This window comes from Myotis lucifugus, unplaced genomic scaffold (assembly GCF_000147115.1).
Source record: "Myotis lucifugus unplaced genomic scaffold, Myoluc2.0 scaffold_8, whole genome shotgun sequence".
In the NCBI taxonomy this organism is placed as follows: domain Eukaryota; kingdom Metazoa; phylum Chordata; class Mammalia; order Chiroptera; family Vespertilionidae; genus Myotis; species Myotis lucifugus.
In genome coordinates this window covers 2,872,925-2,887,217 of record NW_005871056.1, presented here as the reverse complement: position 1 = coordinate 2,887,217, position 14,293 = coordinate 2,872,925, and the positions used below count along the sequence as shown (strand labels likewise).

At 46.1% G+C, this 14,293-nt stretch overlaps 1 protein-coding gene across 6 annotated transcripts in view; it reads left to right on the top strand.

The window, feature by feature from the left end:
• Positions 1–11,728, top strand: part of GALNT15 (polypeptide N-acetylgalactosaminyltransferase 15) — a 31,300-nt gene extending 19,572 nt beyond the window's left edge. For 5 of the 6 annotated variants that reach the window (XM_006083668.3, XM_023749475.1, XM_023749479.1 and 2 more), the window contains 6 exons: positions 490–607; positions 2,524–2,718; positions 5,276–5,407; positions 5,780–5,884; positions 7,641–7,784; positions 9,688–11,728. In XM_006083668.3, the coding sequence (XP_006083730.1) occupies positions 490–607; positions 2,524–2,718; positions 5,276–5,407; positions 5,780–5,884; positions 7,641–7,784; positions 9,688–9,834 (841 nt within the window). In that variant the 3' untranslated portion in view covers positions 9,835–11,728. Of the gene's footprint in view, positions 1–489; positions 608–2,523; positions 2,719–5,275; positions 5,408–5,779; positions 5,885–5,980; positions 6,195–7,640; positions 7,785–9,687 lie in introns of those variants that run through there. The other variant, XR_002827958.1, reaches the window with a different exon arrangement.
• Positions 11,729–14,293: the final 2,565 nt, after the last annotated feature.

The following is a 14,293-nucleotide window of genomic DNA, read 5'->3' as shown; positions in this document are numbered from 1 at the left end:
ACATTCAACACATTTAAATGTCATGTGTATTTCCTCCAGGGTGGGCGGGACCTCCCTACTTCCACAGTGCCTGGTGGATTTATCTTAGAATTGGGGTGGATGGTCATGGGTCATGAAGCAAACAGAATGGGTGAGGGCAGGGGTCGAGGGAAGAAAGAGGAGGACAGAGCTGGCCATTGCCCTTTGTCCAGGCCTAGTGCTCCCTGCCTTAGGGCATATTATTTTAACCAGGGCCTTCTTCCCAAAGGTCTCAACAGAGGGCCTCAAGCCAGATGGCGGGGGATCCTCAGGTGTGGCCCTATAGGAGCAGTACCTGAGGATGGTATACTAGTAAAAGGCCCAGGCAACCACAGCTCTTTTTTCATAAAATACTGGGGTTTCTGACATGGTTGTTTTGTTCCAGTCTTGCCATTAAAAGCATGAACTCCCTCAGCCCCTGGAGCCCAGCAAGCCTCCCTGATGTGGTCTGTTCCTGTCTTCTCCCTCCAGGAGCCCTGTGGTGCCCGGCGGGGTCGTGGCCGTGGACAGACATTACTTCCAAAACACTGGAGCGTATGACCCTCTCATGTCACTGCAGGGTGGTGGAAACCTCGAACTGTCTCTCAAGGTATGCCCTGCTCCAAGGGCGGACCCAGGAACCATGACTGGTCAGAGGTTGGAGGCAGTCAATAGAAATGCCACTGATTGGGGATAGGCTAAAGAGAAATGATAGTCATTTAATGTGGTGCATCAAGCCACCCGTGTCTTCCCCTTCCCCATCTTTCATGCTCTACCTTGATTTTGCCCCCAGCCTCCCCCATGAACTTGACTGTCAAACCTGCCCACGTTATCAGTTATCTACACCTTAGTGCAGACATCCCCCTACATTGTCCGTTCACAGCACCCTTAGCATCTCCGTGATTTTCACAGCAGTCACAGACCAGAGCAAACCCCAAGCATTCTGTATATTGAGTAGTTTGGTCCAAACAACTTAGTAAGTATCTGTTCTAACTTAGCACCCGCTGGACACTGCACACTTCCCTAACCGTGGCATCAGACCAGACACCACCACCCTCATTCCCTGTTCCACATGGATGTTAGCATGATATTTGTTTTTTCATCAAAGCAACTTCTGAAAACCCAATCCAGTAAAGATATTCTCCATCAAAGGTACAGCGATAGAATGCTGAAACCATGAATTACCTCGAGCTTGTAGTTTGTGGGACATCCAACAGATGTCACTATGTTTCTCTCAAACATTTAAACTATACGAAGGGGCCCTTTGAGTTTGCTGGGGTATCCTGGGGTACCTGGGCACACAGTCTGGGAACCCCAGCCTCGGTATGTTTCAGTTCATATGCTGCCTCTGCTAGGAATGTTTTCATTTTCACCTTTATTCCCAAGTGTGCAATGCAGGCTTCCTGTCAAATGAATTCTAGGCATTTGGGAGTAGATGTGAGAGTCAGCGGAGGGGCAGGGAGAGGGGACTTCCTGAAGTAGGAGAGACGTTTAAGGAAAGCTTGCTTTGATCGCCACACAATAGTTTCCCTTGCCTTTGCAGCAGGAGACTTCACGAGCCACTAGGGACCCCCTTTTCCCTGAGGAAGCAACCTTTGGAGAACAGGGTGCTGCCCTAGCCGGTTTGGCTCAATGGATAGAGCGTGGGCCTGCGGACTAAAGGGTCCCAGGTTTGATTCCGGTCAAGAGCATATGCCCAGGTTGCAGGCTCCATCCCTGCTGGGGGGCATGCAGAAGGCAGCCGATCGATGATTCTCTCATCATTGACGTTTCTATCTCTCTCTCACTCTCCCTTCCTTTCTGAAGTCAATAAAAAAATATATCTCTATATATAAAAGGCTGAGTGACTGTCCAGCCACCAGACCATCCAACCGGCCAGTACCTATGACATGCACTGACCACCAGGGGGCAGACGCTCAATGCAGGAGGTGCAGAGCTGTGGTGACTTGGCAGCAGCGGTTCTTGGGTGACGCAACCCGGAACCTGAGAGGAGGGAGCCTGATTCCTTGGGGGCTGCATGATTCCACCTTTGCAGTGGGTTCTGTTGTTGCTGGGGCACTGTCGGCCCCAAATCTGGTTTACTGCCAAGCTTTGGTGACTTGGCAGCAGCGGTTCTCAGGTTACTTAATTTCCTTTCAATGTGCACAAATCTGTGCACTGGGCCACTAATATAGATAGATAGATAGATAGATAGATAGATAGATAGATAGATAGATAGATAGAATAGAGTGCTAACCCATGAGTGCCAAGTCTATGTGTGTGTTTCAAGGGAGAGCATTCAACTAGTTGCATGGGTGTGGCACCCTCACCCCACCAGTTCCATCCCAGGACAACTGTGCCCATTCTTCCTATTTTGTCACTTCCCGGGACTCCACCTGGAAACGCTGCTGCACCCTGCCAACTATACTTACCTTTGCCATCTTGTGCCCATGATTTCCTGTGCATGTGGCTGGCCCCTAGCAGGCCCCTATGCCCCACGTTCTTGGAGTGGAGTGCAGAGGTGTGTCTTTTGTCCTTTCGTGGCAGGCCTGGCTTTGCGGTGGCTCGGTTGAAATCCTTCCCTGCTCTCGGGTGGGGCACATCTACCAAAATCAGGAGGCTAACTCCCCACCTGACCAGGAGGCCACCCTGCTGAACAAGGTTCGCATTGCTGAGACCTGGCTGGACTCATTCAAAGAAACCTTCTACAGGCACAGCCCAGAGGCCTTCGCCCTGAGCAAGGTAAGGAGAGCCCCGCAGGGGCTTCTGTGCCTACCATAGGGCCACCAGCCGGAGGCTGGGCCAGGGAGCGTCTCTTCCTCCTGTCTAGAGGGAAAATAGAAGCTCTGGCTTGTGCTTCCCCCAAGTTGTCCCTCTCAAACGGCTCTTCTACCTGGTGCGGCTGTCCTCTGTCCCTCTCAGCATTTCCTTGGGGCTTTACCACTGGTCTTGGCCTGGAACCCCCTGGTGTCTGTGGGCTGACATCTATGGGTTGTGGTCCTTCATCGTGGGCCCAGAGGAGAAATTGGGAAGAGAGTAAGGGATGGAACAGGTCTCAGAGGGCCTTTTTATGCTGGGCAAAGTGCTAAAGGCTGTAAAAATAGACACAAAAGATCCAAAACAACCACAGGGGAGAAAAAATTAAACATTGAATTGAAGTCCACAAACATTGTCTCTTCAACTGGTCAACTGCTACTCAGCTTAATTCTTATGGAGTGACACAAATGCTATTTCATGTGGGACAGGGGTTCATATTAATGTTTCCTGTGCTGGGAGTGGGGGCTCCAAAGGTAAGATTTTTCAGGACCCATAAAGGTGCTGTCACAGCTCCCCCAAGTCCCTCATCAGCCCACACTGCTAAGAGTGGTACATTCTCTGATCACTGTTCCTTTGATGACTGTCATAAGAGGAACGACACCTCCTACTGGTAAGTTAGGAGAACTTTTTTCTGACATTAAAAAAATTAATTTCTATTAATTCATGTTCTAGAAGTGTCCTATTGCTTACTTTGATATCAAGATTTCAATATCACTGCCTCCCTGAAGGTGTTTGATAGCATGCATTTATTTACTTTAAATAGCTAAAAACTAATTTTGCTCTAATGATTTCTATCCTTCCAGCCCCTTTCCTGCCTCCCTCCTCCCCACTCCCAAAACCCTCCCTTGAATTTTGAGATACAGAAATCCCATGCACCCAAAGACAAGGCCAGGGTTTCAAAAGACCTACCTCTGCATTCCACTCTAAGAACGTGGGGCATAAGGGGCCTGCTAGGGGCCAGCCACATGCACAGGAAATCATGGGCACAAGATGGCAAAGGGAAGTATAGTTGAAGGTGCTGAAGGAGCTGACATTCTCTGGTTTTCTCCTCTGTAAGACATGGTGTACAGGGGAAAGTTTTCTGTCAGCACGCATCCGCATTTGATTTGGGTAGATTTGCCAGTGTGTTTCACCACCAAGAAAGATGAAGGTGATGGAACTCTTATGAAGGAATGTTTTTGCTTTACTAGCAAAGTCCAGCCCTGGAGAAGAGCTGGGGAGGACTCAAATGGACACTAAGAATGCCAAGAAACTATCAAAAAACCTACAGTATTTCCTGACAGGAAAAAAGTGACAGTTCTCTTTGGTTTAATGGTGGGTAAATACGCTGAATAAACAAGAAAATCCTGACTTAGAGAAGTTGTTCTCAAAGTGGATAAATGGTGGAATGCCGATTAAATGCCCTGACCTACAGAATCATAGGCTGTGGGGCAGGGCCCAGGAACGTGCATTTTAAACAAGTTCCTTGGGCATTTCTGAACCAGGTGCTCAGGGGTCACACTTTGAGAGGCATATAGAGAGCATTTCTGTATGGCAGACTCAGATCCTACTCTTCCCAACATTTATATCTGAGGACTAAGAGAGGGAAAGAGTAAAAGCAAACTAAATTCCCTTCACATAGCCAATTAGATCAAAGTCTAATTTCCAGGCTAGAGGCCATCAAGTTAGAACTCTGACACAGACTTCCTATTTCAGCTCCCTCTCTTTTCTTCTCCTCACCCCAAGAAATAATTCTCTCTCTCTGTTTGTTTTTGGTCTTTTGACTCTCTCCTTAGCACTTCTCTCTTCCCTAAAAATATCCAGGATTTAGTACTAAAATTCTGGGTAGGGTTCTTTGTATCTTATCAATATAGCCCAAAACACTAATTTATACTAAAATCTTAAGGACTTACCTTGATATCCATCCTAGGACAACTGTATTGTAAAGGAGAATCTCAGAAAAGGAAGATAGTGTAGCCCAAGGAAATGATTTGTTAATGGAGGAAATTGGGCATCTAGAGGGGAAGAAAGGTAAATTCCCTTTGTCCCCACCCTCACTGCATGAATTCCAGCTTAGTTCACCTCAGTCGCCTTTGGGTCAGGCTCTGCCTCCACGAGGCCCATCATGATGTTGTTCCACACCAACTTAAGGTTCAAAGCCCCCTCACATTTTGCCAGCTGCCTAAGAAAGGTCATCAAGCATGGATCTCGTTGTCTTTGTAGACTGAGATGTGAGGGCTTGTGGGAAGGGAGTGACATCACCTACCATGTTGCTGGTTCCACAGATGTCTCTAAGGAAGATCCAGCCTACTCTATCCTGTCCAAACCCTCTTCTAACACATGACCCTCTCCCCTGTCTGCAGCCCCGGAGAACTGTGATCTTGGTCTCCTCATTCTGTCCCAATCCTCCAGCTTCAGCCACGTCTATCCCTCCTCCACCATGTAAGTTCTGATGTACAACAAGATTTCTCTATCTCACTGCCATGTGTTTCTCCTCCCCCAGGCTGAGAAGCCAGACTGCACAGAACGCCTGCAGCTGCAGAGGAGACTGGGTTGTCGAACGTTCCACTGGTTTCTGGACAATATCTACCCTGAGCTGTACCCATCCGAGCGCAGGCCCAGGTTCTCTGGAAAGGCAAGGCGTGACCCAGGGAAGATGAGGAGGAAGCGGAGGGGTGGGCTGCTTCCCAAGACAGGACGTGGATGTTCCGATGGTCTTCATGACCCTGGCCAACCAGCCCAAGCTCGGCAGGGCCTCAGAGGCTCCCATGCCTGCCCTGAGGGAGGTGACTGGATTGCCCCATAACCCATCCCAGAGCCCCTCACCAGGACAGGTGCCGCCTGCCTCCTTCAGGAGGCCTGTCCCTTAGGATCAGTGCCTTCAGCTTGTGGCCTGAACATGGCACCTTGAGCTACACTCCAGAGAGTGAAGGAAAGGAATGGCGTCTGACAGAGGGTGTCTTGCATGGAGGGCAGGATTCACTTTTGTATGGATGTCCACTTTCAGCTCCACAACACCGGACTTGGCTTCTGTGCAGACTGCCAGGCAGAAGGGGACCTCCTGGGCTGTGCCATGATGCTGGCTCCTTGCAGTGACAGCCGGCGGCAACAGGTGGGTGGTCAGAGTTCTCAGGGTAGTGGTCAGGGAAGACTTGTAAGTGGTCTTTCCCAGGAGCCCCTCACTTCTCTTTGGGGCATCTCCTTTCAGTGGTCTATATCCCTTGATGGCTCTCAGTCCCCCACTGTGATGACCCAGCCCAGCCCTGCCTACCCCACCCCTAGCTGCAAACAGAGACATGGACCATCATCAGAGAATGCAAGAATCTGAGCTCAAGGGAAATGGAGAGGCTGTTGAACCAGTGCTTTTATCTGACAGATGAGGAAACTGAGGCTCAGACGGTGGCCATCCAGGGTTCAGGAAGGTAAAGACATGAGTACCTTGAGCTGGGTAGAGGCTGTTGTGACGAGGGGCACATGCCCACATGAAAGGACAGCTGCACCTGCCCCACCTCAATAAAAGGTTCTGTTTTGTCTGAAACTGGGTCCAGTATTATTAGGTCATCCAACATTCTCAAAGACACTTGAAATCCAGCATTTATGGAAAAGCTCCCTATTAAAATTAAAAACTATAATCAGAGGTCAAAGCAAAGCTATACGCAGGCAAATTTCCACCAGGGCACGATGAGATCATTAGCCAACTAGCACCTGAAGTGGGGAAAGTGGGTCACCCGAGTGGGGCTGTAGGCTCAGCAACACTGACAAGTGTTGCAGTGGGGTGCCTCAGACCCGTGACTCATGACTCGTAGTCTTAGGTCTCAAGTTCTCTGATGCTGAATCCTGCCCAGAGGAGATGTGCTGTGTCTTCCCGGTATTTCATGGGGATCTGTGAGAGCTGATATGTTTAGGGCACCACGGGAGCCTGGGGTGTGTGTGTGTGTGTGTGTGTGTGTGTGTGTGTGTGTGTGTGTAGGGGAGGGAGGGCTGGATTTGGAGCAGACAGGCCTCATGTCCTCTGTAACCAGATGCTCCTCTTGCCAGAGGAAGACTTACTCACAGAACAGATGGAGTCATTGGCTTGCAAGAGCACTGGCCTCATTCAGAACATTTCCCATGCTCGGAGCAATTTGGTTTGTGAAATTCCTGCCACAGGGAGGAGGCTTGCACAGCGAGAAGGAAGCAGAGAGTACAAATGCCCCTGGGGAGAGGCGGGAGGCAGCACATCAGCTCTCCTGGGGTGCCAGGGCTGGCAGGAGCCTCTCCCTGGAATAGAGGCTTAGAAGATGTGTGTGGGGAAGGACAAGAGACAGCACTGAAGACCAACTCCATAGATTGCCCGAGGCCCCACTCTGCGGTGTGGCTGGAGTCCTCAGAACCCAAGAGGAGTAGGGCTGCCCTGAGACAACAAAAGGTTATGGCCCAACAGACATCCAAAGAGAAATGCTGAGCATGACTGGCCGGCATGCTACCCAGAGAGAGAGGCCCGGCCTTGAACTAGGGGTGTTGCTCATGGGTATATATATATAGCCCATCACAGGTCAGGCTTTTTGAAATCCACAGAGAAATTCAGGTGGCACCTGGTTAAAATCCAAGGTTGAGAACCACTGGCCTAGTGACTTGTCTACTCCCTGGTTGTGGTTCTTGATCTTTTTAGGTTACATCTTGTGGTTGCCGTACAGGGGGCAGGATCAACCCCTAACCCAAAGATTGGTTCAGATAGTGAGACTGATGACTCCACACACCTCCCTCCCCAATGCCTGAAGATTGCCCCTAGACCTCAGCTCTATTGTGAGCTCTGCTTCCCTCACCTCCAGCTTTGGAGAAAGAACATGTCCTGCTGGCTGTGCTAACACCTGCTCCCTCTCTCCCAGCACCTGGAGCACACCGGCAGGAAGGAGATCCACTTTGGAAGCCCACAGCACCTGTGCTTCGATGTCAGGCGAGAGCAGGTGATTCTTCAGAACTGCACCGTGGAAGGCCCTGCCATCCACCAGCAGCACTGGGACTTCCAGGAGGTAAGTAATCCATTCAGAAAGAGCTTGGCGGTGCCGGAGGTCAGCATTACGTCCCAAGCTCTTCCAAGAGGCCAAGTATTACCATTCAGACCTGTGCCTCCATTGCTTAAATTAAATGCTTGGCACGAAGGCCCCGGGGAGGTAAAGCCAACTTTGCAGAAATGTTGGGTATGTACTTGAAATGTACTAATTTGCCATGTTTCTGTACAGCTCTGACCTCGTTGTGGCAGAGAGTGGAGAGAGCCCCCTTTTGAAGTTTATTAGCTCAGCTCACAAGTAGGACCATGGAGTGCATGACAGCAGCAGTCCACCACCTTGTGAGGGGGCTTTTAGAATGGAAAGGCTCTCCCCTCGTCCACCGCCAACATAGATATCGATATAGGCATCACTTTCTTCCTTTTCAAATTCCATGGTGGGCATGTCATCATTTTATTAAGACTTTGATTAAAGAGAAGTTCTAGATCCTTTTCAGAAGTTATGCTTCAAAAAAAAAGAGGAAATAAATAAAATGTAAGTACTGAGGGGGAGTGCATGGGTCCCCCATACAGAATTAGGACAGGAAGGTGACAGTATCAACACGAAGTATTCACACACAGCTTTTTCTCCACCTCACATCTTTTTTGGAACAAGTTAGGGTATAAATATACAAACATGGAAATAAATACACACATCCTCTTTATTTCCTTCAACTTCTTCTTGGGAACAAAGGGGGTGAAATAAGCAGAACTCTATGCATCAGTATTCTTGAAGAAGAATATCATATGTTGGAAACGTAGGCTGAACGCACAATAAGCTGTTTAGAATGAACCTTGAAAATATTACGCAAAGTGAAAGAAGCCAGTCACTAAAGGCCACATATTACGTGGTTGCATTTACAGGAAATGTCCAGAATAGGCAAGTCCATAAATAGAGAAAGCATATTAGTGATTTCTAGTGGCTGGAAGGAAGGAGGAATTGGAAAAGAATGCTAATGAATAGCAGTTCTTTTCACAGTGATGAAAATGCTCTGGAATTAGATAGTGGTGATGGTTGCATATACTCTGTGAATTTACTAAAAGCCACCAAGTTGTATACTTTAAAAGAATGAATATTATGGTATGTGAATTATATCTAAAAACTACATAAATAATAAATAAATGGACATTATTAGCATTGCTGGTTAAGGATGTTTAAGTTTTCATAAAGACATTGATTTTTCCTTGTGAAGGGCATAGCTAGATTCAGTATTAAATTTGGTAGATTTGAGATAGTCTTTAAAATACGGCTGACTTAGGCCTTCAGTATATCCTTAAAGCCTTACTCTCTACTGCAACCTGGTGGCAGCAGTACTAAATTGCAGGATTAATAGGACAGATTAAATTAAATCATTTTGAAAGTAGAAATTTACAAGTCACTGATAACAATGAATATCACCAATACAACATAAAGACTGAACATACTTTTTACACTGAGCATTCCACTAACCAGAACACTCTAAGATATGGTATAATTACCCAACCACAGTAAAGATAACTAAATTAAAGGCCCCAAGGCTCTGAATAATATCTACATTTCAGAACTACTTGAACTGTACTACATTTTCACCAAAATACTATAATTCCTCACCAGGCCAGTTTGCAATACCTCTATTATTCTCTTAACTAGAGGCCCAATGCACGAAATTCCTGTAAGAGTAGGCCTTCCTCCCCCCGCCCACCTCCCCGCCGCCAGCACCGGCTTCCCTCTGGCACCCAGGACCCGGACCCAGGCTTCCCTCGCAGCCAGAAGGACGTCTGGTCTAATTAGCATATTATACTTTTATTATTATAGATGATTAGTATAAAACTTAGAAATTTCCTTCTTTGCTGACTGACGGAGGGGGGGACTGACTGGTTTTTCTTTTTTTCCCCTTCTCACTTTTCAGAATGGAATGATTGTTCACATTCTTTCTGGGAAATGCATGGAAGCTGTGGTGCAGGAAAACAATAAGGATTTGTACTTGCGTCAGTGTGATGGAAAAGCCAGCCAGCTGTGGCAATTTGACAATGTCCACGCTGTGGATGAACGATGAATGCCAGTGTCTGAAGGAAAAGAGAAGATTGGTCCTCACAGTTCAGTGACAAGAGAGCTAAGAAAGCATGTGTATCCCATGAAGCACATCCTCTGTGTTTGTACTCCTTGTGATAGCAGAGAAGAAGGCTCCATGAATGAGTGTAGAAAGTCTTTCCCTTCTCGCACCTATGCCATTGACTGCTGGCTATTTTTGAAAAAGAAAACAAAATACACACACACACACACACATTGTCTTCATCACTGGTAGATGATCATTACATAGTACAGAAGATTCTTCATTTTCTTCAATGGGCATGTATGTAATAATTGCTTTTATCTCTAAGAAGAGAGGCCTGGACATTCTCTGCTAGCACTTCCAGGATGCATAAATCCAATTGATCAATTTATTTCAAATGGCCTTACCTTGGATTGTCTGTGTAACCAACTATGGAAATTAAAGTGTAAAGAGAGCATATGGCCTGGCATACAAAAAACTCTGGATTAAGCCTATTAGGACAGGGAAATTTCATGTTTCCTGGTTGAGCCCTAGCTCAGAAGAAGGAAGGGAAGCTACGGAGAGAAGAGCAGGATTGGAGAGAAGATAGAAGAGAGCTTTGAACCAGACCTCCAGCTCAGCCTAGCAGCTGAAAAGCAGCAAACCTGGGATAGGACATTTTCATGTTAATGAGAATTTTCTCAGAACTTTCTACCTCCATTCACCCTGCCCTAGCCCTTTCCCAATTTGGTGAACCACAACCAGATTCCCATGCAATATATTTCTCTTTAGTCATTGGTCTTTAGAAGGGTCAGCTCAGACTGAGGATTCCCATGAACAAAAGTGCATACACTTGAGAAACTTTCTCGATGCTCTGTTACAGGGTTTGTATTGACTGGATCAGAAATAGCAATCTTTGCAAAGAGGCAAACCTCTCTGAGGGGAAATATCAGTGTCTGAGCCAAAATTCTTATGAGAGGAGCCAGAGTTGGGTGTTAATGTTTATGGGGGGTGGTGGTGATAGAGCCATTTCTGGGCCTGTAGGAACTGTCTGGGACCTCTAAGCATGCCCATAGGTTGAACATTGACAACTGTGGGAGGAACACACCTCCAGTAGAGCAGAGCCACTGGCTCTTCTTGCTGTGACCCGGCCTAGTGTGACCATACGAGTTGATGAGTGGGGTTGTTTCTGCTATTGAGAAGACACCATTCATGCCCATTTCTCCTCCAGATAGAGTTCCCTCTTCACATGCTCAGCTTAGAAACCTCCCCTCAAAGATGCTGGTCTCCTTTGGGCTGCTTCAGAATGCAGTGTGTTTCAAATAAGGAAAACTAGATAGGAAGTGAGGGTTTCTAAACAATGCCTATCATAATTATGTATTCCTTCTTCTACTTAAGTCAATGATTCACTCACTGCGTTTCTCCTTCCTCAGAAGGCACTTTAGACCTGCGCTAGTAGCTACTAGCCACCTGTGGCTATCTATTTGTAAATACATTAAAATGAAAGAAAATGTCAACTCAGCTCTTCAGTTGTATTGGTCACATTTCAAGTGCTCAATAGTCTCATGTGGCTAGGGGCAACTGTTTTAGAGAGCACAGATATAGACCATTTTATCATTGCAAACAGTTCTATTGGATAGCACTGATCTACATAAGTCCATCCTCCCATCAAGAGAAGAAATCTCAGCCATCGTCTTCTTCTTTCAGGCTTGTCTATATTTAAAATGAATTCCTCTAATATCTTGAGGTGGAGACCAAGCTAATAAAGGGTATTATTAGCTTGTAAAGGGTATTAATGATTGAAAAAAATTAAACAAGACCTTTATTTTTTTAAAGGAACTTTATTATTGGTACTGTGGGTATTTGAAGTTGCTGGAATGAATTAATATAATTAAATAAAAGGCTGAATTCAATTGAATAAGTTGTGTTTGACAGTAATTAACAGAAAGACCCAGATGGCTTATTGCTTAATTGGTTAAGCAAAGGAAGAATGTGGTGTTTCTTGCTTCCTTAACCATCCCCATGATTTATTACTTTATTACAGGAATGGCTGTCAACTTGGTCCCTGACTGGTACTTACAGACCCTTAATTTAAACAAAACAGATGCCTCCATTCAGTTCTAAGAGAAATTCAAGCTTTCCCCATAGTGTAACCGAGTGTTCAAATTCTCTTCTTTATGGGCTCAGTTCTGATTTTGTCCAAAAAATCAATTTAAAAGTAGAGAAACCTGGCAGTTAGAAGATTTGATTCTCCAGTTTGATCTTCATGTGTCCCCCTGAATTTTATGATTAAAGTGTGTTATTTTTTTTTAAGATTGAATTCATCACCATCACTGCCAAGTTTGCCATTATTAAGTATCCCATAGGGAAGACAGAGAGAAGTATTCAGCCAGCGGTCTAGAGTCCAATAGTCTTTATGCTATTTCACAACAGTGAAAGCAAAGTCATACCTGGAGGGGCCCTGAGCTATTTCCTCTTTAGTCTCAATGCCGTTGATCCTACCAGCCAACTCAGAATTCCAACTCCTATAGACATCAAAGTCCCCCAGGTCCATGATGATGGACATCTCTGCACCAGAACTGGACATTATCAGAGGTCATTTTGATGGGATTCCATTTTCTACTGAAAGGCCATGAAAAAAAGCCAGTTGGCCACCAAGTGACCCATGAGCAGTCACCAAATCTGGACAAAGGCAACCCACTGACACAAGGCTGCCCTGATGGGCTCCATGCTACACATTGTGTATACTCTCCATGATTGTTCTTTAAAAGGTCTTTTTGAAATGCAACTTGTGACCACTTTTGACAAAACCCCAAAGTACCTACCAGCCCTGCCCTGATGATTAAAATGCCTTGATTCAGACATATTTCAATGATGATGCTAAGCACAATAACCAAAGAGGTGATATTTCCAGGATTCTAGAACCCTCTGCTATTTCTGTGTAAACAATAGGTCTTCCAATCTCCTTGCCAGTTTCAACCCCTTCCATGAAATGTGTTTTTTTGGATATAGAAGTGTGTCCCTAGCTCTGTTTTAACACTGTGAGGATCTTTGCTGGTGTGGTAGTTCTTTCCATTGGTCTGGGATGCTTATATTTCCTCATCACCAAGAGATCTATGTAATACCAATACACTCTGCTATCGCAGCATATAAGCAGCTTGCCTGACTTCATTTGGCTTAAAAACAGTCATCATGATCACTTCTCCCCTAGCGTGATAGTTTGCAAGCTCAGACCTAACAGACCAGATTCACCTTTGAAAATTAAAGTCTGAGCCTGGCTGGCATTGCTCAGTGGTTGAGCGTTGACCTATGAACCAGAAGGTCACAGTTCGATTCCCTGTCAGGGCACATACCCAGGTTGCGGGCTCCATCCCCAGTGTGGGTGTGCAGGAGGCAGCTGTTCAATGATTCTCTATCATTGATGTTTCTATCTCTCTCTCCCACTCCCTTCCTCTCTGAAATCAATAAAGATATATATTTTTAAAAAAGCTTTTTCTCCAGCTTCCATGTTCTTGTTGTATCTTTCATTGTACTCTCACTCTTCCTCTAGCTGGCCCTCTATGACCTTCCATTACCAAGTCCAGTTGGCCAATATTGATGGAATTAACAGCATCAGTTTCTCCAGAGGCTATTTGGAACACTGAGCAAGTCAATTAATTGCTTGAATTCTCAGCTCTTCTCAGTCTCAGCTCCTCTCCTGGTAGAATCCATAGTACGAAGGCACAGGAATGCCATTTAATGTGGATGTGGGATGAGAGGGCTACTAGAGGTGCTGCTGGTAGTGGTGGGAATATGGCTCTGGTTTTGAGGAGGCAGCTGGAGCCCTGGCAGGCAGATGGCCCTATACTGAGGATACACATAGAGGCAGATATAGGGAACCCTCTGGAGATGGGTTAGGACCTGAAAATAGACACATCTAAGAGCCAAACATGAGATGAGATGATTAGAAAACAAATCCTGCCAAAGCCCACAATATGATTCTATTACTCCTTAACTTAAATCCTACGGTAAAGTTAAAGGACAATTTCGAAAGGGATTTCAAATTCACCCTTCAACGCCCGAGTCTGTGACACAGTGTTCTTGCCAGCCCACCCGCTCTGGTCTTAAAGCTTTAGTGGCTCCTAGAGAATTCCTTTCCAGCTGTCAGTATCTACATTTCTTTGCCTGAGGATTTTTCCCATAGCCAAAGAAGGCTGCTTTAAGATGTGGGCAGGCCAGACGTGCCTTGAAAGTCACCTGCAGGAGCAGCCTTCAATCAATGACTGATAAGAGTTGGTGTAAAAATACCTCAGCTCTCTCATTTCTCTGGTAGGATAACTCTGAGGTGCATGTTCTACACCATTTCCAGAGTTGACTGTGGGATTTAGTTCTAATCATTCATAGAAGGAGCTGGCTTGAGAATGCATCTTGCTACACACCATCACACAGTGCCAATCAGGATAAATTCACTTGGGTGAGATAATATTTTAGAATTATACTGACT